This window comes from Trichosurus vulpecula, chromosome 1, assembly GCF_011100635.1.
Source record: "Trichosurus vulpecula isolate mTriVul1 chromosome 1, mTriVul1.pri, whole genome shotgun sequence".
Classification (NCBI taxonomy): Eukaryota; Metazoa; Chordata; class Mammalia; order Diprotodontia; family Phalangeridae; genus Trichosurus; species Trichosurus vulpecula.
Genome location: NC_050573.1, coordinates 530,650,631 through 530,675,173, shown reverse-complemented (window position 1 = coordinate 530,675,173; position 24,543 = coordinate 530,650,631). Strand labels below are relative to the sequence as shown.

At 37.7% G+C, this 24,543-nt stretch overlaps 1 protein-coding gene across 1 annotated transcript in view; it reads left to right on the top strand.

Annotated features, from left to right (window-relative positions):
* The first annotated feature begins 3,732 nt into the window (after positions 1 to 3,732).
* EIF3B (eukaryotic translation initiation factor 3 subunit B) overlaps positions 3,733 to 24,543 on the top strand; it is a 29,173-nt gene continuing 8,362 nt past the window's right edge. The window contains exons 1-12 of the mRNA XM_036741306.1: positions 3,733 to 4,426; positions 11,549 to 11,741; positions 13,220 to 13,339; positions 13,457 to 13,514; positions 13,871 to 13,999; positions 14,382 to 14,539; positions 16,293 to 16,424; positions 16,533 to 16,599; positions 16,947 to 16,993; positions 18,086 to 18,296; positions 20,094 to 20,166; positions 22,412 to 22,534. Of these exons, the coding sequence (XP_036597201.1) occupies positions 3,874 to 4,426; positions 11,549 to 11,741; positions 13,220 to 13,339; positions 13,457 to 13,514; positions 13,871 to 13,999; positions 14,382 to 14,539; positions 16,293 to 16,424; positions 16,533 to 16,599; positions 16,947 to 16,993; positions 18,086 to 18,296; positions 20,094 to 20,166; positions 22,412 to 22,534 (1,864 nt within the window). The 5' untranslated portion in view covers positions 3,733 to 3,873. The remainder of the gene's footprint in view (positions 4,427 to 11,548; positions 11,742 to 13,219; positions 13,340 to 13,456; positions 13,515 to 13,870; positions 14,000 to 14,381; positions 14,540 to 16,292; positions 16,425 to 16,532; positions 16,600 to 16,946; positions 16,994 to 18,085; positions 18,297 to 20,093; positions 20,167 to 22,411; positions 22,535 to 24,543) is intronic.

Here is a 24,543-nt window from a genome sequence, read left to right as displayed (position 1 = left end):
AGAAACAACAAAAAAAGTTTTTTTCTAGTTTTTTCTTCTTTCATCCAATTGTATAACAACAGATAATAACTGGCATTTATATAGTGTCTGTTATGTGCCAGGCACTGTGTTAAGCATTTTACAAATCTTAATCTCACTTAATCAAACAATTATAACCCTTATTTTACAGTTGAGGAAACTGAGTCAAACAGGTTAAGTGACTTACCCAGGGTCACACAACTGGTAAGTTTCTAAGACTGGATTCAAACTCAGGTCTTTCTGACTCCGTGCCCAGTACTGGGTCATCTAGCTACCTCAATCCCTGCTCTGCAGGAGCCAAAATGCTTAACTGGGACTTGGGGAAGGATTCCTTTCTGGGGGTCTGTGAACTTAGATGAGAAAAAACAAGTACATCTTTATTTTCAAAATAACCTCTAAGTGAAATTTAGCATTTCCTTCAATTATTTAAGAATATCATTTTGAGGAATCCATAGATTTTACCAGTCTGTTGAAGGGATCCACGACACTAAAAAAAGTCAAGTAAAGTGAGAAGGCGGACAGATGGCTCATAGGATAGTTCAGGGATCTGTACTGTAAAGACCTGACTTTAGTTTTAGACTCACACACTTATTAGCATGTGACCTGGGATAAGTCATTTGACTTTGCATTAGGCCTGGTTTCAACTCCAAGGAATAAAATGCTTCTGTTAGGATAAGCTCATCACTTCTAAACTCACCACCATGCTTTTTAACTCAGGCCTTGATTGATTGACACCACCTCCCTCAGCCTCTTCTCCATCTAATTAGAGGATCATAGGCAGAGTACCAACTCTTTCCAATTCTTCCCAATTCTTTCTAATTAAAGTTTTTTATTGTTTTAGAGAAAGAGAGAGAGAAAGCATGTTTTTTTTTTAAGGTTCCTTTCCCTAAAGCATGGTTACCACAATACTTCTAAATCTAACAGGCTAGCTTCTCACTTGTGATAATATTCCAGATCAAGGATCTTTAGACTGGAAAACATTATAAACTACATATAAAGCTGTACTAAGCATTTGTCCTGAAAAGAAACCATATTATGGGCTAAAAAATGGGAATCAGTCACATAAAGAAAAAGTTTTTTTGTTGAAAAAGACGATCCTTTGTGAGGTGCTTATTCAGATCTTTGTCTCTTTCACTAGTATAAACTACTTTGTAAAGTATGCTAATGTTTAAGATTTTCTGCACTTACAGTTAGAAATGTTCATAACTAGCAATTATGAAATAACCAAGTACTCCTATCAAAATGCATGTAAAAAAACCTAGAAACATATTGCTGAAACTAACACTTTTCAATCTGGTCATAATCAGCTCATGAAGGTTTTGATACTTTTACAGCTTGAATGCCTTTTACTGAAATGGTAAATGAGAAATTGATTTTGTGTAACCTAAGTATATATTTTTGAAGTCTTTATAGAAATGAGATTTTAAAATACGTTAAGGATATCTTTGAGAGATCTATAAGGAAGAACATGCATATCCTGGAGCTCTTTAAAAAAACTACATATAATATTAATAAAAATCACTTAAAGGGGTATAGTTTTGTTGTAATAGCAGTATATTCACACCACTCTGAAACAGTATTTCTCTACTGGTTTAAATAAAATGTGTTCAAGAAGCAAAGCCTTCCTTTATAGAGGATAGAAACTGGACTCAGCTCATTCCACTTTGAAGAGCAAGATGCCTCAGCTCAGAGCACCTCCCCCCCATTTTGTGTGCTGTCTCTTCCTGTAGAAAATCCTTAAGGGCACGGACTGTCTTTCTTTTTATTAATGGTATCCCCAGCACTTGCACGTAGTAGGTGCTTAATAGTTACATAGTAGGCACCAATGTTTATTGGATTGGCTTTAACCTATATGCCTCAGTTTCCTCTACTGTAAAATGGGGATAATAATAGAACCTACCTCCCAGAGTTGTTGTGAGGATCAAATGAGATGATTAATTGCAAAGCTTTAGCATAGTACCTGGCACATAGTACATACTATACAAAATGTTAGCTAGTTTAAAAAAATTACTATTGTGAAGATCAAATGAAACGTTGTTTAGTCGTGTCCAACTCTGTGACCCCATTTCCGATTTTCTTGCCAAAAGTTCTGCTGTGGTTTGCCGTTTCCTTCTCCAGCTCATTTTTACAGATGTGGCCAACAGACTTCAGTGACTTGCCCAGGGTCACACAGCTATTTGACCTCAGGAAGACGAGTCTTCTCATTCCAAACCCGGTGCTCCATCCACTGCGCCACCTAGCCGCCCCACCTGGCACTACATAAAATGATGATGATAATGGTAAAGCACTCAGCACGGTATCTGGCAAATATTAGGTGCCATATATAAATGTTTGCTATTATCATTGAGGATCAAACGAAATAATAATTGGAAAGTGCTTATCACTGTGTCTGGCACACAGTAGGGGCTATGTAAATGCTCGCTATTATCATCATCATTATTAGGATCAAATGAGATAATCGGAAAGCAGAGCCCCGCACATAGTAAGCTACATAAATTCCTCCTCCTCTCCCTTCCCCTCCTTTTCCTCCTCCTCCTCCTCCCCCACCACCACTTCTCCCTCTGCTGCTACTCCCACTCCTCCTCCTACCACCACCAGCACCACCAGCACGTGCCAGACTTTGTGCTAAGCGCTGGGGTAAAAAGCAGAGCCTGCCCTCAAGGAGCTCACATTCTTCCCAGGAACCTTCTGTCCAAAGTCCGCTGACAACACCCTCCAGGACACCTGGGTGGAGGGAGTGCCTGACCTGAAATTTCTGAGGAAACGGAAAATTGCAGGAGAGGATACTCCCCCTTCCAGCGCAGATCAAAATTCTGCGAGAGTCCTTGGGAGATTAAATGACTTGCCCAAGACCCTACACCCCGAGACGGGACCCTCCCTCCTAGGGTAACCTCCTAAGTCACGGGGAGATCCTTAGAAAGAGCTGCTTTGTTTCCTCCCGGCGCGACCCACGGCCTCCGCACCAACTCCCAGGGTCCAGCCCGAGCGAGGGAGCCCCAGGCGGGCCGACTCCCTGGGAGGTCTCTAGTGGGCCGTTCCATTCCGGAGAAACCATCGATTGTGGGGGCAAAGCGAGGGATAAAGGCAGCCGCAGGGAGCGTTAGAGGAAAAGGAATACCATCACCGACATAACTACTTCAGTGAACTTGGTGGAATCTTCCTTATTGAGATGTCGAGCCTCTCTGTTCCGCCCAGAATTTCTTTTCCACTTTGGAATTGTCCGTTTCTTTGCCTAGTCAGTAGACAAGTCTAAAGTGTCGGGCGCGGAGGGGGTGTTATTATTATAACCGGGTAAGTTCTATGTTTACAAGTTAATAGAACACTACCTAAGAATCTTACTGAACTTTAAATTTTCTCCAGGGTTGGCTAATGGGTCACATTTCTTTTTCTTTTGGTTCTTTCAAGAAAGGAACTTCTACCTCCCCTTTCGAGGCTCCCAAATGGTTCGGGCTGTTAACGTAGCGCTTAACGGGACACTGCGAGAGTGACTGCCATGTTGGACTGAACCAAGTTGTTTCCCAAAAATGGGGGTCCCAAAGTTGGAGAGTAATTGACCTAATGGATTAAACGGCATCGAAGACCAAAATCCCACCTCTTGTGGCCGTAATTGATGTATCTGAGACATTCCCAAACGCATCTCTATGGCTCTGAGATCTTACTGGCACGCCGTGACACACGAGGGCGTGGGACCTTCCCCTTCGCCGTAGGCCCATTGGTACGGTCCTTCCTCCAGGTTGGGCGCACATGGCCTGGGAGTAGGAGCCGGCGGGCCCCGCGGTGGCAGCTGGTAGAGTCGGAAGTTTGGCGGTAGCTAGACCAGGGAGCAGCGAGAGCTGAGCGGCGGCGCCAAGGCCCATGCAGGACGCGGAGAACGTGGCGGTGCCCGAAGCGGCCGAGCAGCGGGCTGAACTGGAGCAGCAGGCCGCTGAGGAAGAACCGGAGCGGCCTGCGGGGCCCGGGGCCCAGGAGGCGGCGGCGGCCGCTTCTGTGCTCGTGCCGGAGGAGAAGGGGGAAAAGGACGCCGCCACGGTGACGGTGGCCAAGCCCGGGTCGGAGCCCGAGGCAATCGCGAAGCCTTCGGCGGTAGAGAAAGCCGCCGGCGATCCGGCCTCTGCCGGGTCGCCGCCGCCGTCGTCCTCACCTCTGGGGGAGCCGCAGCCACCCGAGAAGGTTCCCGAGCCCAAGGCGGAGCCTCCGGCGGCTAAGGAGGAGAAGCGGGAGGAGAAGGAGAAGGCAGAGGACAGAGGAGGGAAAGAGGAGGAGGAGGAGAAGGAGGAGGCCCGGGGCGAGAAGGAAGACCAGGGCAAGGAGGCCGAGGCCGAGCCCCGGCGCCTGGAGAATGGCAACGAAGAGGACGAGATCTCCTTCAGCGACCCCGAGGGCTTCGTGGACGACATCAGCGAGGACGGTGAGAGCCCGGGCCTGGGGGAGGGGGCGCTGGGGCGAGGGGGAGGGCAGGGATCCACAGGGAAGGGCGGACCCGTCCCCCACCTCGAGATAAGAAGCCGCTTCTACCCCCCACCCCATCTGAAATGATCCCTTAATAACAACAGTCCCAATTTATCTTTCCTGCCTACCACCCAGGGTATCGGAAGAGTTTTCACCAAGCGAGGAAACTGAGGCATGTAAGTGACGGACTAAAGGTTACAAAGTGCCTCTTTTTGTGCCTGGCAGGCCTTTGGCAGTCTGGTGAAACTTAGACATAATGTTTCATAAAGTGACAAAGGAAATTGATCATGCCAAAGTACAATGGTCAATTTCATTTTTTTTTTTAAGTACAAGTTTCAGAGGTATAAGTATCTTAGTGGTCTAGAGCCAGGATTCGAACCTGACTTCCAAGTTTCACTCACTCATTTCTTTTTCTCTGTTATTAATTCAGATTTCTATTAGCGGAGAAACTGTATATATGTATAATGAGTGGATAGGAGAGGTTGGGGGATGGGATAGGGTGGAAAGAAGAGTCTGGAAGACCTGAGCAAGTTACTTTCCGTGCCCGAGCCTCAGTTTCCTCATTTGTAAGATGAGTAGTTTCATCACCTGCTTCACAGTGGTGAGTACAAATCAAATCATGCACATGCAACACTTTTTCCAATTCTTTAAGTTCTATTGAAGTGAGAGCTTTTTTCCATATTGTAATTTTTTTCTCATTTTTTGGAGAAAAGGAAGAGAGAGAGATCCTTAAAAATGCTACTGGTCTACACAGGTTTGAGTCCAAAATGTCCAAAATGTAGTAGATCAGTGTTCCAAGAATTTATTTCCTTTCTACAAAAAAGATTGAATAGATTATGTGTTTTACTCACAGGGTTCTGACTACAAGAACTATGGGTGAGGTTGCCTCTCCTTTCAGATAATTGGGTATATTTGCTGTACTGTATTTTTAGTCTCTGGGTTTTACAACAGATGCTTCTCTTCCAGGGAACCTAAGAACAGTTCCATTTTTATGACTTTTTCTTAATTTCCCCTTCCACTTAGTTAAGGTTTTAATTGATACACAGAAAACCCATTAATCTCAGATATTCCTATAGTGGGGGGTGGAGAGAAGGGTAGAATTCTTAATGGGCAGCAAGCTGTCAGCATCTGCCTAGGTTTTAAATTCCGTAAATGATGTGTGGTATAGTAATAATTGGTATTCGTATAGGATTTTGTGCTTTCCTTAATACAAATTTGAGAGTTAGAAAAATATAGGTAACAAATATTCCCATTTTACAGATGAGGAAACTGCTGCAGAGACCAGATTATTGTATTTAAGAGTTAGAAGGGGAGATTAAGAAAGTAAGGGTACAGGATTTGAGTTTAGATCCCACCTATGATTTATTCATTTTTTTACCTTGAGTAAATTGTCACACCTTTCAGGGCCTGATTCCACTCTATATTATCTAATCTTAACTGGGCCTTTACTGTAGTAAGGCCATCCTTTTATTCCTCCCTTATTGAATCTCTGAAGTACCAGCTTTGAGGTCCCTCTGTGCATCATTTTCTATGTTATTGCCTTTATAGATTTTGTCCCATCCTCCCTCCCTTTCTTTCTGCTATGCTTTATTCTTGGAAATATCTGTTGGTAAGGAAAACATCATCATATGTCAGTTACATGCAATCCTAAGTTACCTGTATCCAAAACTGTCAAGTCACCTATCATTTTTCAAGCACATACTACATCCCATGCACTGTAGGGATACAGATTAAGGCCAAAACTCTGGCCCTACCCTCAAGAAGATGAGTCTCTTTCTTGAATGTCATGCTGCCTCTTTATCTTCTTTATCTCTGTGTCCTCCGCCTATTCAGAAGAATGGGTGCCAGTTGTCTTTAAGAAGACATATCCCTTCTCTTGGGGGTGGGATGCTGCCCGTGGAGGCACAACACTCTCTTTGACAAGATGCTTTTATCCATCAAATGAGGGGGTTGGACCAGATGGCTCCTAAAGTCCTTTTCAGCTCTACCTATGATTCCATTCGGTGGGTTCAAATCCCAAATCTGCCAATAAAATAATATCTATTTGATAGGAGGCATCTTTGCCTCCATGGGCTTCAATTTCATTATTTCTGGGGTCCCCTCTAGCAGTTAATCTATGAAGGGAGATTATCAAATCCAGCCTCTTTTTTCCTGATTGGACAGCTTTAATTTGTGTTGATTACTTTTTCCAATTAAGAAGCTTTTATTTTCTTTTCCACCTCTCCCCAAGTTGGAAAAAAAAAGAAAAAATCAAAGCTTCATAACAAATATGCATAGCCAAGCAAAATAAATTCCCACATTGGCCATGTCCAAAAGATGGATCTATCTGCATTTTAAGTCCAACACATCTCTTCATCTTTGACCCTCTGGAATTGCTTTTTGTCATTACATTTGTTAGAGTTTTAAAGCCTTTCAAAGTTGTTTTTATTTATAATCTGACACTTTCATTTTATAGCTGAGGAAAATGATATGCAAAAAGGTTAAATTGCTTCCTCAGAATGAATTGATTAGTAGCAGAAATGGAATTCAGACTCATATCTTTTGTTTGTTAAATCTATTGCTCTTTTATCACACTGTCTGACTAAAAAATAGAATGTACAAAATTGTTGATGCCTTGTAAATTAAAAAGAATAGTCCATTACAATCAACCATTCATTGAATTAAAACTAAAAAAATATAATTTCAGTGTCATAGTATTGGTACTGCAATTGAAATATATCAAAAGGGAATTCTTCATAATACATTTTTAATATTCATGAATTAATTCAAGGTGTAGATGCAGTTTGACAAAGAATTTGTAGCAGATTTGAAATAATTTTGGGTTTTCAGGGACTTAGCATGTAGGACTGCACCTTAGAGATTATAATAGCGAGCATTTATCTCTTTAAGTTTGAAAAGGACTTTGCATATGTTAATCTCATTTGTTCCTTTTGACAGCCTTGGGAGATTGAAGCTACTGTTAAACCCATTTAATGTTTAGGAAACTGAGGCAAACAGGTTATGTTTGCTTATGACTTGCTTATGTCATGAGTTTGGATTTGAACTCGGGCTTTTCTGACTCCAGGCCTGGCAAACTTGGCTTAGTGGGTCATGTAGTCCAACACAAAGAAGTTAAAGACTCCCAGAGTTACACTGCTAGTATATGTCAGAGGAAAGAGTTGAATTCAAGTCTTTCTAGCTTTGAGGTAGACTATCCACTATGTTCCATTTTTCTCTCTTCATATAGCTACTACTTTTTTTTTTATGAGCTACTTGTAAAAATGGTAGGTGCTTGTAATAAGACATAGTCAAGTCTTTATAATTGTGGGAGGAATTGCATCAGTCTGTATAAAAACTGACTTGCATAAGATGCAAACCTTATAAAAGCTGAGCAGGCTTAACAGGCAATTTAATTGTATAGTATGCCAGTTTTAAAACTAAGCCCAAGGATTTGATTGAATTTTACATAGTAAATGTACCAGGTATTTCTTTAAAGCTGAGAGCTTGATATGTAGCATCTTTATCTTCTACTTCTTTGGTCTTCTTTGACTTTGATTTTAACCTATTATCACGTTTTACATTTAGAATGATAGTCTTTGAAATAATTTTTAAAAGAGTAAATCTTGAAAGTATTTGGATACCCTTTAGTTAGGAATAAAGAAAATTGCCTTCTGTTCTTAACTGATGTTCTTCATTTGTAATACGCCCTTACATTTTTCATCCTTCATAAATTTTAGAAATTTACTTGCAGCAAGGGAAATTACATCAACCAGTCTTTTTCTGACCTCTTTGTTATTTTGTGTATTCAAATATTCAAGGTAATAAAGAAAAATTAGAATTATAATTAGATTTAGCATAGGTAAGTATATTTATGACAAGCCGTTATTCTTGTAATGTTGTTTTAAAATTTTGTGTAACCTCAGTTTTGATAGATTTAGCTGAGTTCCTAAATAAAAGCTATTGCTGGAACTATGCCTAATGATGTCATTGTTTGGCAGGCCCATCTTGTTTAAGAAGATCTCTTATAGTACCAGAGCGTATAGGCAGCTAGCTAGCTAATGGGATTCTTGACTTTTAGGACCTGACATTTCAATAATATCATGACAGCACTTGTTTCTGTACCCTGAAACAATCCATTCTGTTAATCCACTAGAAGTAGAATTTTATGAAAGATTTTTAAGGAAAAAAGAGCCGTTAGGGATGGTATTCTTAATTTCAATATGGAAATAGCAAAGTGGGTGAGATAATTTGAGAGTGATGCCAACCCTATTACTTAAGGCAGCCATATTCCGTTTCTTCAGATAGTGTAGCATAGTGAGATTTACTGAACAGCTCACATAATTATCACTTGTTCCTCGTAATGCTATGAGGTAAGAGCAACAGATGGGAAAATGAGGAAACTGAGGCTCAGAGACATTTATTGACTTCCCCAAGATCACAGAGCTTGTAATAGGATTAAAAATCAAGAGTTGCCCGTTGTGCCCTCTTTCTACTACCACAGCTCTGGTGATAATGCTTTTTGAGGTTTCTGAAGGTTTAAGGCCTGGAATAATTTTCAGAGCTATGAATGGAGGTTAACTATTTTGAAGCTTGTTAACTAATAGGTGATTACACCGAAGCCTTCTCTCCAAGAACCAGCTAAAGTCACACTTGACTTTCTTTACTTTTGCATCTCTCCCAAAAAGTTTTATCAATGCATTTTGTTTGGTTTTGTCTTTGCTTTTTTATACTGAAGTCATTTTCCAGTAACCTGCCTCCTACTAGAATCCTCCTTCTTAGAAAGAAAAACATTTAAGTAACAACACCAGCCAACACAGCAACCATTTTGAGTATGTGCAGAATTTTGCAACATTTACTACTACTCTGCCAAAAGTTTTCCTAAAACCAAGAATACTCAACTACGTTGATTTTGAATTTTGATGTCTTTCTGTTGCTTTCATTTACATTATTGTTGTTTTGGTTTTAGCTTCTGCTTTCTTAGCTCTACATGAATTCATGAATTCATCATTTTCTTCATGCTTCATAGGAATATTCCATTACTTTTTACACACCACACTTTATTTAACTATCCCCCCAATTGACTCCACTTTGGTTCTAGTTTGTCTTTTCCCTTCCTCATTTTTCTGTCTTCCTTCTTTTTTCCTTTTCCTTCCCATAGTCTGCCTTCTCCACAAATGAAGCTTTTCCCTCAAGACTAGCTGTGATTTGAAGCTGAATCTTTTTTTGCATTTATTACACTTTTTGAATGAATTTTAGTTTCTCCTGTACTTTTAAGGTGAATTGAAAGTAGAATTCCTGCAAATTAGAAAATAAGTCTGATTCTAGAAAATAGAAAATAATTCTAATTCTAGAAAATAGAAAATAAAATTTAAGTTCTTTCTCTAAGTCAATGCCCTTGATTAAAAATAAGATTTCCCCAATGCTGGACTTAAAGCTGTACATTGGCATTAAATGGCAATTGGCTCAAATCAGAAACTGATTTAACTTTATAGAAATAATAATATTGTGAGATTACCCCATTGCCAGGCTGAACAGAGTTAGTCTTATTCTAAATTAACAGCAAAAGACAGGTGTCCTAGTCAAAAGGGTCAAGAAATAGATTACACAGCAAGAATTCTATATAGCACAGTTATGTGCGTGTTCTGCTATATGACTGTGTACTATGTGCAATAATAGTGCTTTGTTGATCTCGTTACAAAGATCTCTCTACCCTGAATAGTTCAGGAAAAAATGCTTTTTCTGATCCTTGTCCCTCATGCATTTACTTTATAAAGAAAGTGTTTTGTGTACTAGTTGCCGGAAGGGAGGGACGAGCTCTGTTGAAGTAGCATGTACCTTACCGTCCCTCATTTCTAGTGAATCGGGGCCTTTCTTTTCTCCTGCTTTTCTCCTGATGAAAGACTAAATCAAAAGACAAAATAAAAGATTCTGTAACAAGGAGTATGGTGGTATCTCCCTCATTTTTTTCTGTTATTAAGTTAAAATCAAATTATTCATGATTAACTAGAGAATATATTAAAATAACATTTCTTTGCCATGTACTGGGTGAGAATGTGATTTCTAACTAAAGGCTTTGCACTGTAGCATCTGACATGTCAAACTTTCGTAAACTTTTGCTAATGGTTTCACTGCAACATTATAATTAATTTTTTCCTATAAATAGCAAGAGAAAGTTTGAAATTAAGTTGGCTTATAGAAATTCAAAATGTTAGTTTTTTTTCCTTAGACTCTTGTTCCGTGTTTGCATTACTTTCCTGTTGGCATTTTCTCTTAAATCACATTTCCTATCATTTGCCCATCATTTTTGATGAGTTAATATAATGTTATGATTATTTCCTGTCTTTCTGAGAAAGTAAATGGGAGCCTGGATTTAAGGCAATCATAATTCCTTGATGTGTGTGTTTTAAGATCTTGAAAATAGTGTGCTATCTCTGTTAGTAATTGAGAATCTTTTTGTTCAAAGTGTGTTTGACAAAAACCATTGGGAAACTAAAATACAGTCTGGTAGAAATTAGGTACCTTGTAGCCATGTACCACGATAAGCTCCAAATGGGTTCATGATTCAGACATAAACAAATTAGAGGATCGTGAAGGAAATTATCTGTGTGGAGAGGGTGAAGAGTTTGTGACAGATTAGGTAGAGAGGATCTCAGAAGGTAAACTGGACCATGAATTCTAAACTCTGATCAACGTAATGACTAATTCCAAAGGAGTCACGATGAAATCTGCCTACTTCCTGATAGAGCGGTGATGGACTGGGAGAGCAGATTGAGGCATATGTTTATTTCTTTTCATTTCTTCCATCTTTCCCTTTTTTCCTTTCCTCCCTTTCATGGCTAATTCAAGAATTTGTTTTGTATAACTGTACATATTTGTATGGGCTTTGTATCTCTTACCTTCTCATTAGGATGAGAGTGGGAGAGGAAAAGAGAGAATTTAGAACTTAAAATTAAAAAAAAGTAAGAGTTCTGATTAATTCATAAATTGTTTTGACTTTTAAGTTTGGGGAATTATTCCATAGAGAGAGAGAGAGAGTGCGTGCATGTGTATGCATGAGAATTTTTTTTCATCTTGGTAAATTCATATCTTTTAACTTTTACAGAATTGCTGGGAGATGTACTCAAAGATAGACCACAGGAAGCTGATGGAATTGATTCTGTCATAGTGGTGGACAATGTCCCTCAGGTAGGACCTGACCGTCTTGAGAAATTGAAGAATGTCATCCACAAGATCTTTTCCAAGTTTGGAAAAATAACCAATGATTATTACCCAGAAGAAGATGGAAAAACTAAAGGGTGAGTAATGAAAAACGTCAGTTATCCTTTTCAGGGGTACCACTCCCCCATATCAGTCTGCCACAAGGCAAACAGCTAGAGAAAGAGAAAAGGAAATAACATTGTGGATCTTGTAAGCTGGTTGATCACTTGCAGAAATCCAGTTTTGTCTTAACTGCTATCACAATTCAAATACAATTCTACAATTCAAACATTTAGCCACAAATGCAAGTTGGATGAATTTTAAGAAGGCTAAAAACACAATTTTACCTTTTTTTAACAAGCAAGAAAACCTAACCACTTTAAAAAAGAATAGCAAGAAACACAGGTTTGTGCACAGCATAATAGTCCAATAATTATGTGAATGTATTTCACCATGCTGTTGAGATGTAAAGTAAATACCAGTAATTCTGCTTTTTCAAAATTAAAGTTTATTTTTTTCTATCAGCAGAAATCTACCTTTTCTCCCTTCCTTCTTACTCCTAAATTGAAAACCAAAACAAAACCTGTTTTGCAAACATGTATAGTGAAGCAATACAAATTTTTCTGTATTGGCCATGTCCAAAAGGAGTGAGAGAGAATATGAATATATCTTTGTCTTATTCTGTACTTTTGACCTCTCACCCTGGTCCTTCACTCCTCTTTCAGGAGGCAGGTAGCAAGTTTCTTTCTCTGAATTTGTGGTTGATCATTACATTGATCAGAGTTCTGAGTCATTGTATAAATTATTCTTTTGGTTCACTGTGCATCAATTTGTGTCATCCCAGAATTCTGTCTGAAGTCATCCCCTAAGAGTCAGGCTAAAGCTAAGGATAGATTCCCTTCTTTTGAGAGGGCGGCAGGGGTGGGATTTGTGGGAGGACAAAGCTATAGGCATGCAATCCTGTATATACTGTCAGATACAATTGTTTTGTAAGGAATGCATTTTGTGTGGGTGTTTTGGGAAAGCAACTAGTATTAAAAAACTGTCAATGAAGTGTTTTTTAAAATAAGTAGTAAAATTTGAGGAAGCAATAGAGAAAGGTAAAAGAAATGCAGCTAGGTAACAGTCTGAATTTTGAGAGAAATGACCAATAACCTTTTTGTATTATAAGGAAATTTTCCCCTTTTGTGAAATAGCATATTGGTCATGTTTTGAATATCTTAGTTATTTTACTTGTAGTCAGCAAATATACTAATTGTCCTTAATTTCTGTTTGTTAAACACTTGTTTTATGTTTGTGGAGATGGAGAATATTTTTGTGTGTTTCCATTCTTCAGGTTAGAGTTTATGTTCTGGCTAAGGCATTCGTGCTGTCTGCTTTGGCTGCATTTTGTTAGATTTTGCTGCCTATGGAAGACATCAGATGAGTTTATGCCTGTTATCTTTATTGGGTTTTATTCACAATGTTAAAAGGATTCCAACTGTCCAGTCACAAAGAGGTTTAATGATATGTCAATGCATGCAAAAGACTGTGGTTGAGTCACTGCTCTCCTTTTGTGCTTCTCACATTTGCACAGTTACATTTTCCTGGAGTATGTCTCCCCTGCTCATGCCCTGGATGCTGTTAAAAATGCTGATGGCTACAAGCTTGACAAACAGCATACGTTCAGAGTAAACCTTTTTACTGACTTTGACAAGTGAGTACAGACTTTTGGCTATAGCCTTCTACATACAAACAACTCATAACAGCCCTGCTATCTAATCAGTGAACTCTAATATTACATTGTTTAATAATAGGTTATGGTCTCTTTCAGATACATGACAATCAGTGATGAGTGGGACATTCCAGAGAAGCAGCCCTTCAAAGACTTGGTATGGTGTTTTGTTTTTAAGTTTAGGTCCAAGGGCCTGAAAAGGCAGTGCCCAATATATAAATGCTATTTTTTTGTTTGTTTTTTTGGAGGGAGGAAGGCAGGGCAATTGGGGTTAAGTGACTTGCCCAAGGTCACACAGCTAGTAAGTGTGTCAAGTGTCTGAGGCCTAATTTGAACTCAGGTCCTCCTGACTCCAGGGTTGGAGCTCTACTCACATAAGTGCTATTTTTGAAATCCTTCAGAACCATTAGAGAAAACAAACGTGTCACTGATCATTTGTTTTGATAATTTTTTGTGATTGAAAATAATGTTTTGATGATGTAATAAACATTTTGTCCTGATTTGTTATTCTAGGGAAATCTACGCTATTGGCTGGAGGAGGCTGAATGCAGAGATCAGTATAGTGTCATCTTTGAATCTGGGGATCGTACATCCATATTTTGGAATGATGTGAAGGATCCAGTCTCCATTGAAGAAAGAGCGGTGAGAGTCAGCTGTTCTGGGGCTCCTAGAGCAATAGTATGGGAACCCTGCCAGACCCTTCCAAGGATACTTATGTCATCTGTCTCTAAATTTGGGCTTTTGGATAGAGATCTTGCTCGTAATGTATTTTATGCTTCTTAAAACCTTTTTTTAAAAAGTGTCATTATATGAAAGTTGTGTGAAAGGATGTCACTTTCTTTCTCTGAGATTATAACTCCATAACTGTCCATTATGGTTTTCTTCTGCCAAAGTAAATTGGGTCATAAAAATGAAGGTACTTGATTCAGTAGGACTGAGCAGTAGTCTTTAATTCTGTAGTTCTCCTTTTTATGTGATTGTTTTCTCAGTTTTTGTTTGTTAATGTTGGTACCCATTTCCACAGAGATGGACAGAAACCTATGTGCGCTGGTCCCCAAAGGGAACTTACTTGGCTACGTTCCATCAAAGAGGAATTGCTTTATGGGGGGGAGAAAAATTCAAACAAATTCAGCGATTCAGCCACCAGGGGGTGCAACTTATTGACTTCTCACCTTGTGAAAGGTATGCTTTATGAGATCTGATATTCATTTCAGCGCTGTGCAGTCTTGTGATGCTCATTTCTTATCAAATGAGAAATCTGCTCTTATTTCAGTCAGTATTTCTTAGTAAAAGTGTGAGATACCTTGTCTAGCAAAAGAGGATAAAGTTATGTGAAGAGGTTTGAATGTGAAAGCAAATGGAAACAACTGAATCCAAAGTAGAAAGATCTAGTAAGGCCAAGTTCAGGTCCTTGTCAGTACAGGCTGTCATGGTCAAAAAGTAGTCTATTCAGTGTCCTGCATATTTAGGAGGAACCCTCTGTATTTTTCTTGAGTGTTTGAACCAGTTTCTATTTTTTTTGCCTTATTTTTTAACCCCTTACTCTTGGGCTTCTAGTCTCACTATTGTATTAAAAGTCACTTCAGAAACAGTTTGACTTGTGGAAATTTTCATTACCTTTCTCTAGCATTTGACATTTTGCTTTCTATTTGATGGAACTTTTTCCTCCTTTAGCTTCTTTGATATTAATGTTTTCACTCTTCTATCCTTTTTCATTCGGTGGTTCTTCTTTCTCCCTTTTCCTGTATGTATCCGCCTAGGCTCAATTTTCCATCTCCTGCTCCTTCTGCTTTCACTGCCTTACATTGTTCATCTCATGGTTTCAGTTATTACTTGGATGATAAATGCCTCCCAGATTGGTAACTAGTCCCAATCTGTCTTACAGCTCACTTTGCTTGTTTGATGTCTCCTTCATTATACAAACCACAAACAGCTAAGTAACTTATTCATTCCTTTTCTCTTACTCTTCCCACAATAGGAACAGCCATTTTCTTGACCTGCTCCGATGCTACCTTTTGCGTCTGGCAATATTACTGATTCAGACACAGTTTACTTGCATTTCAGTATGGAATGTTGTTTTAATATTTAAGTTTGTATAGGATGAAATGATTAGTGTGTTGGCACAGTTTGTACATATCAAGGGCATTCTAACTTGTGTCAAAGAGGCCTATCCAAGCATATAAGTAGGTCAAAATAAGAGTTTTATGGTAAGATAAACCGTGGTTTGGGGTCAATCCCAAATTGAGTTTATCAGGTCTTAGGTAGTCCTGCCAGGAGAGAGACATTCAACTGAAGGCATTGCCTAGGATATTTTGGGCTGTTTCGGTCACTCTTCTCAATGTTTTCCTCTTTATTTTGCCATTCTGTTATAAAGGAGCAATCTGGCTTAGTTTTCTTTTTTTTCCATGGTATAAATAAAAACAGATGCTCTAGAGATAGAAAATGAAACAATAATGTGAAGTCAGATCTCTAGGCACCGAGGTTCCCCAGCTGATAAATGCTTGTCTGTGAATGGGATCTGACCATCGTATTTAGTGTTAATTTTGTTAATTCCACAGTAATAGAGATGTATGAGAGTTTCTTTTCCCTGGCTCCTACGGCACACACATTATCTTATTTGGATTTCTTTTTTTTTTTCCCCACGATCTTGACTTCAAAGGAGAAGTGTTTTTCAACTGTATTGCTTAGCACCAAGACTGAGTGCTTAGAGCTCTTGAAATCTAATAGTAGTAACTGCTGAAATGAGAATACTGCCTTCGAGCCGTTCTTGGGGCCCTAGGAGTAACTGTCAGTCATACCCCATGTATTTAACCTCAGTCCCTTTCTCTCTAACTTGGGGGTGGATAATCTCTGCCTTACTGTATGGTTATAAGTATCAGAGGAAGGAAAATACAGAGAAGTTTAATATAGTGGTATTTCCTTTTCTCTCTCTTAGGTATCTTGTGACCTTCAGCCCTCTGATGGATACACAGGATGACCCTCAGGCCATAATTATATGGGACATTCTCACAGGACAGAAGAAACGAGGATTTCACTGTGAGAGCTCTGCTCATTGGCCCATTTTTAAGTAGGTTCAATGTTAGCGTCGGAGATGGCCCTTTTATTAGACTCTACAATTGTGGAACTGACCAGTGGTAAAATGTCTGAGTTTTCATTTTTTTTTTTTTTTGCTTAGGTGGAGTCACGATGGCAAGTTTTTTGCCCGAATGACAATGGATACTCTCAGCATCTACGAGACTCCGGTAAGTGTCCGTATTTATCTAGGAAATAGAGTATGTAATAAAAGTGATTTTGCTTGATGGTATTTACTTCCATTCCCTTTACCTTTTCAGCTTAGTTAATCCTCTGGATTCAGGGCTCTGACAGTGAAGGCTGGCCACTATTTTCAATGTCTGTCTTCCAACGAATTAGTGTTACTTCCTAACCTTTCCTTAGGCAGAGCTCATTGAGGCCTTGTACTAGATATTTTTTAGTGTTAGCCAGATTTGTATTTTATATTGTTCCTTACCGTCCAGTTGCATTTGGACTGATTCTTGTGAGAACTGTAATTCTGACATGTTTTTATCTGGCTGTATGTTTTTCTTTGTAGTCTATGGGTCTTTTGGATAAGAAGAGTTTGAAAATCCCTGGAATAAAGTAAGTGACTTCTTTCTTTACGGAAAGCCTACTTTCCTGTTTGTCCTCTATTTTTAAGTAATTCCTGTGCCTTTTGTTCTGACCAATTTTTTTCCTTAATCATGGGATTAATTAACATCATCCATGTATTTTATTTTTGAAAATGAAAGAAACTTAATACCAAGCCTAGTAATTATTTTTCAGCAGCTACTTTAGATGGTTCCAGAAGGAACTAGGCTAGCCTGCCCTTTATTTTATAGAAGCTTTAGTCATGAATCATTAATAGTGTGTATTTGTGCTGAGGTCAGACAGAATATGGTCATAAAGAGGTTATGGTTTCCAGCTTAATCAGTTTTGTAGAAGCTCATTTTCGTGGGTACAAACTGAACCTTGAAACATAGTTCCTCATTTCTCGTGCTTGCTGTTAGTCACAGAATGATTTGTAACTAGGTAAAATCCAACACTCTTCTGTCATAACAAATTAAGATACATTTCCTATTGATAACATCATTTATGAATACTCCAGTACATATTGTCTTAGATTTGAGTTGTCCTACCCCCATTTTGCTGCAGTGATTAGAACTGCATCCTAGGACATTTATAGTCTATATCCTTGGCAGCTTGTGTATGGAAATGTTTTTGAGGTGTTTGCATGTTGTTATATGATCTGTCTTTATAAATTGTTTTTTGTAATAACTTTCTGTACTATGAAGAAAAAATGTGGATGAAATGTTTTAAACTGTCCACAATTCTTCCTTTTCACTTATGTTTATTTGTATTCTGGCTTTTTCTGCTCAGTTTTCCTCATCTGTAAAATGATGGGGTTAGACTAGTTGGCCTCTTAAGGTCCCTTCCAGCTCTAGGTCTGTGGTCCAGTGATGTCAGTCTTTGGAAAATAAACCAGATTGTAGTTGGACCTGTCCATCTTCACTTATACTGCATGTTCTGTCAGACGGCCTTGTGGCTTATATATTTATATTGTTTATGTAAACTAATAGCTTGAAACACCATCTTATATTATCAGAGCAGATTAAATGGCTTTAGTTGTTATTCTTAAAATCAATTATAATTCATTAATTATCATAATTGTTATGATAACATCTATTCCCATAGGGACTTTTCTTGGTCACCTGGTGGTAACATAATTGCTTTTTGGGTACCAGAAGATAAGGACATTCCTGCCAGGGTGACCTTGATGCAACTCCCCACCAGACAAGAAATCAGAGTTAGAAATCTGTTCAATGTTGTTGACTGCAAGCTACATTGGCAGAAGAATGGAGATTACTTGTGTGTCAAAGTAGATAGAACTCCAAAAGGTACCCAGGTAAGTAACTGTAGTGATTGCCTGGTTTCCTGCTAACTTGGGCTTTCCACTTTATGCTTTTCACACTACAGATAAAGTATTTTTATTTTGCTAAATTATAACATGGATTTTCTTTATTTTTTGATAACATTTATATAATAGTGGTTTAAGATTTACAAGCTACTTTTGTCGCAACAAGAGTTTTGTGAGGTAAATATCCCCGCTTCAGAGAGAAGGAAACTAAATTTGAGAGGTTAAGCATAACTTGTTCAGAGAAAGACGGATAGCTGGTGAGTGTCTGAGCTGAGATTTGAACCCCAGTTCTTCTGACTAAAGCCAGCTGCTTTTCTATTCCTCAGGTTCCCTCCGTCTCTGTAACACTTAACTCAGATTTATATGGCATTTTATGGTTACGTGGCAATGAATTTTGTGATTTAGCACCTGCAGTTGATATGAAGGTGTCTGATACTAAATTTCTAGCTGCCATGTCAGATTATTATGTTGTAGGAGGAGAAACATTTAAAAAAATTAACCAAAGAGTTGATTTTTCTCTCCTTCTTGTTCCCTTTTCCAATTGAAAAAAGGGAGAAATCCAAAACCCTTGTAACAGATATGTATAATTAAGGAAAAGAAATTCCTGCCTTGGTCAAGTCCAAAAAAGGTATCTCTCGTTCTGAACCTTCAGTCTCACCACCTCCCCAGGAGGTAACATCCTTCATCATCTGTCTTCTGGTAAATGCTATTAATCAGAGTTCTCACATTGATCAGAGGCCTTTGTTTTGACACTGTTGTTATCACATAAATTGTTTTCTTCATTTTGCTCACTCTGCATCAGTACTTACAAAGTCTTCCCAGGTTTCTCTGAAACTGTCCCCTTCATAGTAATATTCCACTACATTCATGTGTCATAATTTGTTCCATCATCCTTTAATTTATGCCACTCTCTTTGTTCCCACATCTTTGGATGAACAGATAAAGCATTGATTAGGTGTTTATGGGCAAAGCACAATGGGATGAAGTGCTGGGATCTGGATAAAAGAGTAAGACAGTCTCTACTCTGAAGGAGCCCAAAACATGCCATTGCTCTGACACTATGTATGAAAAGAAATGATTGTTAGCAATATTTTTGTACATCTCTACACAAGGAACAGAAAGTTCCTTTTCCTCTTTCTTTGATCTTACTGGGGGATAGGTCAAAAGCCATACACAGTTTAGTAATTCTCAGAACAAAGTTCCAGATTGCTTTTGGCCAGAATGCCTGGCCCAGTTCACAGCTTCACTAGCAGTTACCACTATGTCTGATTTTCCCACAGTCCCTCCAATACTGGTCGTTTTTCTTTGTTGGTAATCTGCTGGGTCTGAGGTGGAATATCAGAGCTGTTTTTTATTTCTCTAATAATGATTTAGAGGATTTTTCACAAAGCTATTGATAATTTGGATTTCTTCCTTAGAAGGCTTCCGGTTCACAGAGCTTTAGACCATTTACCAGCTGGGGGAAAACATTCATTTAAAAAAAATTATTACTTAGTCTCACTGGAGTTAGAGTCTCATGATCCATATTCAAGTTCTGGTTCCCTTGTGGTCTAGTTGGGCAGATAATGTACCATTTGGGGGCACATCATTTAATTTTAGGGTGATCATGCTTCTTACATGTAAAATTAAAGGATCAGATTTGAAAGTCTTTTAAAATACCTCCTAGCTCCAAAGGTCTGTCTGTGACTGACTTTAGAGCTATTTCTGGATTATTATTATTACATAGTATTATATTTTATTATATGTTATTATATTAAAAAAGTATTTTTCCTTACTTTTAAACAGGGTGTAGTAACCAACTTTGAAATCTTCCGTATGAGAGAGAAACAGGTGCCTGTTGATGTAGTAGAAATGAAAGGCAAGTTTCACTTTTTTGTGTTATCTTATATGCCATGTTTATATAACTAAACAAGGAAAATGCTTCTGGCTTTTTAAATTTGAATAGGGATTTATATTCCACTCAGGATTGACCACAATCTGAATATATTTGACTCTCTTGCAAAAATTTCATTTTCAGGTGATATATTGAAACCTGTAAAAATGTTTAAGGGAGAGTTTAAATGCTCTATTAAGATAATATTTGTGAAGTGCTTTGCAAACCTTAAAGTGCTACATAAATGCTATTAATAATAATAGTTCCTATTTAGTGCATACTGTCTTATAAAAAGTAAATTTTGTAGTTGACTAGAAAAAGTTATTTATGATTACATTTGACTTCCAACTTAGTTTTCTTTTTAAAAAATATTTATTTTTATACTTTCTTACGTGACTGGGATTTTTCCCAGTATCCTTTCTGTTACCTCTCTCAGAAAGCTATCTTATATAATACTTCTTATATTCTTATATAAGAATATATATGCATATATATTCTTATGCTATTTTTTAAAAAGGAGAAAAAAAGCAAAAACAGAAAAAGAGAAAAATAATTAGCAAAACCAATCAATACTTAGTATTACCTGAACCCATCGTATTATTTTCACCTCTGCAAAGGAGTGGGATGGGAGTGTTGTCTCATTTCCCTACCGTGTTTTTCACATACTTTTGACTTTTTTGTAGTTCTTTCCATTTACATTGTTGTAGTCAGTTTTCTTGGTTCTATTTACCACGCTGCTTCAGATTGTGTAGATTTTTCCATGCTTCTCTGTTTTCAGTTTTGGCTTTTTTATTTCTTAGAGCTCAATATTTCATTCTATTCATGTACCATGATTCTAGCCATTCCCCAATTTATGGGCATCTGCTTTGTTTCCAACTCTTTGGTATCCCAAAAAAGTGCTGCTATAAGCATTTTGATTGATGTAAAAGCCTAGTTGTAGAATTTCTGGACCAAAAGGCTGTGAATGTTTTGGTCACTTGCACAATTCCATTTCCAAAATAGTTTGGTTGTACTGACTCCCAACTCCACCAGCAGTGTGTATGTGGTGTGGCTGTCTTTGCACAAGTTCCCTGATGTTGACTATTCCCACCTTTGTCAATTTGCAGACTGTGAATTGACGCCTCGAGGTTATTTTAAGTTTGCATTCAGTCTTTAATTATTAATGATTTAGAACATTTATATTTGCTTGAATATTTTTAGTATTAGATGAAGATGATCTACATCAGAGGTGTCAAACTCACTGGAACCAGATTAAAAAGTAACTGAGAAATATTTAACAAAATAAATAAAAAATGCAGTACAACATTAATAATTTGTTATTTTCTAAGTCATTATGAGGCCTGGAGGGATCCATGGGGTTTAATACCAGTGACCCACATCCTTTTCATTCCACTGACGAAATGCTTGTGTGAGTGGTTGAACACAGTGATCGTTTTCATGCCTCAAGAAAAGTGCCAAGAACACCACGTATGGAAGTGGAAACGTTCCTAGGAACAATTTGCAACTCAGCATTAACAAACATATTTGCGAACATCCTTATTTCTGTTGTTTGAAACTGTACTTCCTAAGGGCATAATTCCTCCCTTTTTGCCCACAATGGGTTACTTTTTTAGATAATAAATTTACAAAGTGATTTGTACACATTAACTTACCTGACCCTCCAACAACTCTGTGAGGGAGGCGCTATTATCATTCCCATTTTTTGTGTGAGGAAATTGAGGCACGGAGGTGTTAAGAGACTGCCTGCTTTTAAGTGGTTCATCTGCAGTGTTGCTGGAAGCAACAGATTTACTTCTGTTTGGCCCATTGGTGCCTTCTTATAAAAGACTAAACATACATTAATTTACCAAGTTAAATATCCCATTTTAAGCATAAATGTGCCTTCATCTTTGGTCTGTCTTGGAAAATGACTATATTGCATAACAGTTTATATTCCCAGGTTTGTGAGGCCCAAATGAGAAGTGCTTCATAAGCCTTAAAGTACTGTATAAATGCTAGCTATTTGAGCTAGAGATGTGTGGTAAGACTGATTTATCCGTCACTCCTGAAGACCTGGGTTTGAATCTCTTCTCTCACACTTAATTTCTTTGAGCTTTACTTTCTTCCTCTACAAAACGGGAATGATGTTACCTGTAGTATCTACCTCACTGGGTTGTTGGAAGACTCAAATGCGATAACGTTAGTTACATGGTAACCTTTAAATCCCTAAACACCAGCCGTTATCTTCCAGAAAGCATAATAGCTTTTGCTTGGGAACCAAACGGAAGTAAGTTTGCTGTCCTCCATGGCGAGGCTCCTCGAATATCCGTTTCCTTCTACCATGTGAAAAATAATGGAAAGATTGAGCTTATCAGTAAGTAGACTTTTCCTTACTGTTTTGTGTCAGTGATATGTTGTTTGTCCCCTGTGACCAGTGCTCACCTTACTTAAATAGGAGCCAGTGTTTCTAGTAGCCTAAACTTACCAGGACAATATTTAAATGTCTAATAAAGATAAAAAGTGAAGTATGGTTTTATCATTGTGGATGGAGAAGTTGAGACTTTTTTGGAAAATGTATGTATTAAGATACTGTGTTTTATGTAAGACCTGCACGTAGAAAGTGTAATCAGGTATTCTTGGTCTTATCCTGAGTAATAATTTCCCCTGTTCTGTAGAATATATTGTTCCAGATAGTCTAGCTTTCATTGCTGTGTCATTATGTGACTTGGTAGTGGAAACTCACTTTAAAGAGCTGATCACCTTAATTGACTTGATCAAAATAAGGCAAAAATAAGCAATTGAAAGTTGTTTGGGAAATGGGAAGCGTACTTTTCTATTATACTTTCCTTATAACTTGGGTGATTTATGTTGTTCTTCTAAAAAGTGTTGAAGTTAAAAAATGTCTCCTAGTTCCCTTTAAATGAGGCAAACACATTCAAAGACATCTTAAATAACCATAAAGACTAAGAAGATAGTCTTTTTTTAAAAAAAAAAAGTCACGCATGTAAGGATTACCTTTTAAAAAATGTATACCTCGCTGAAATCTGTTAAAACCATAATATTACAGAGAAGAAAAATACCTGGGTAATCTCTGTGTGGGATGTCTGTCTCCCATCCTTGTCATCTCTGCCTATTAAAATTCTTACCCAGTTAGAATTCCCTCTCTCTAAGAAACCTTTCCTGGCCGCCTCTGTCAGAAATGGTCTTTCCTTCCTCAGATCTTCCCTAGTGCTTCTGCTTTTTTATGTACTCTTGTTTTGCCCTATGATAATTGTCTGAAGAGCAGTGAATGTTGTGTGGCAATACTTGCTGTTAGTCTAAGTTCCACAGGGAGAGGAGCCATAACATGGTTATCTTTGTCTTCCACACTGCCTAGAAAAATGCTTTGCCATGTAAGAGGTGCTTAAAAAAGGTTGGTTGAGTAGATGGATGGATGAATGAATGCTCTGAATTAGAAAACCAGATAGCTTTATTAACATGTTTAAAATGAATATTAAATGATTAATTAAGATTAAATTTATTATTGTATGTATAACATTATATATAAAATTAAAATGATTATTAAAATAAATAAGCTTCAATTTCTAAAAATAATATAGAACAACATGAACTTTAGTGCACAAACTTTATAACATTTTGACTGCTGGAGGTAGTTGTTGATTATTTCGTATTGGCTGTGTTTCAGATAGGTAAGGTTGCCAAGTACATGACCTCTGGAAAAGTGGTCCTGTGAATTTGGAAATGAGATATTTAGTAGGTGAACTTGTTAAGTAAACAGAATTTTTTAAAAATCCAGAAAAAGCATTTTTGAGCTAATAACTAATTTTTTAAAAAGTAGGAATGAGCTAACAAAAAAGAAACTTCAAAGTGGAATTATTTGCCCAGATCATCGTCTTTTTAAAAAGATTTTCATGGGAAAGTTAAGAGTTCATTAACTTAAGTAATATTATTAAGATTTCCAAATTTTTCCTCTTTGTCTTTTAAAAGGAATTTTAAACTATTATTTACTTTAGCCTTAAATGATAGTCTTTTGTGAACTTTGAAATTCTAAAGACTGGGTTTTTAAATAGCCTTTTATTTTTTTTTCCAGTGACATTTAAAGACAATTTCTAACATTCATTTTTTTTTAAAAAAATTGAGTTCCAATTTTTCTCCCTCTCCCCAAGATGATAAGCAGTTTGATAGAAGTTATACACTACAGACTTGTTTTTGAAGCATTAGTGGATTCACTACAGAAGAGATCAGTTAATTTTCTAGAAGGCTTTCGGGGAACAGCATAAACTTATCACCAAACCGTCTTTGGTTTGTTGTAATTTGTCATCTCCTCAGGTAAAGAAATAGTTCCTAAAGAAGAAAATTTTAACAAAATATTTCCTTCTTTTC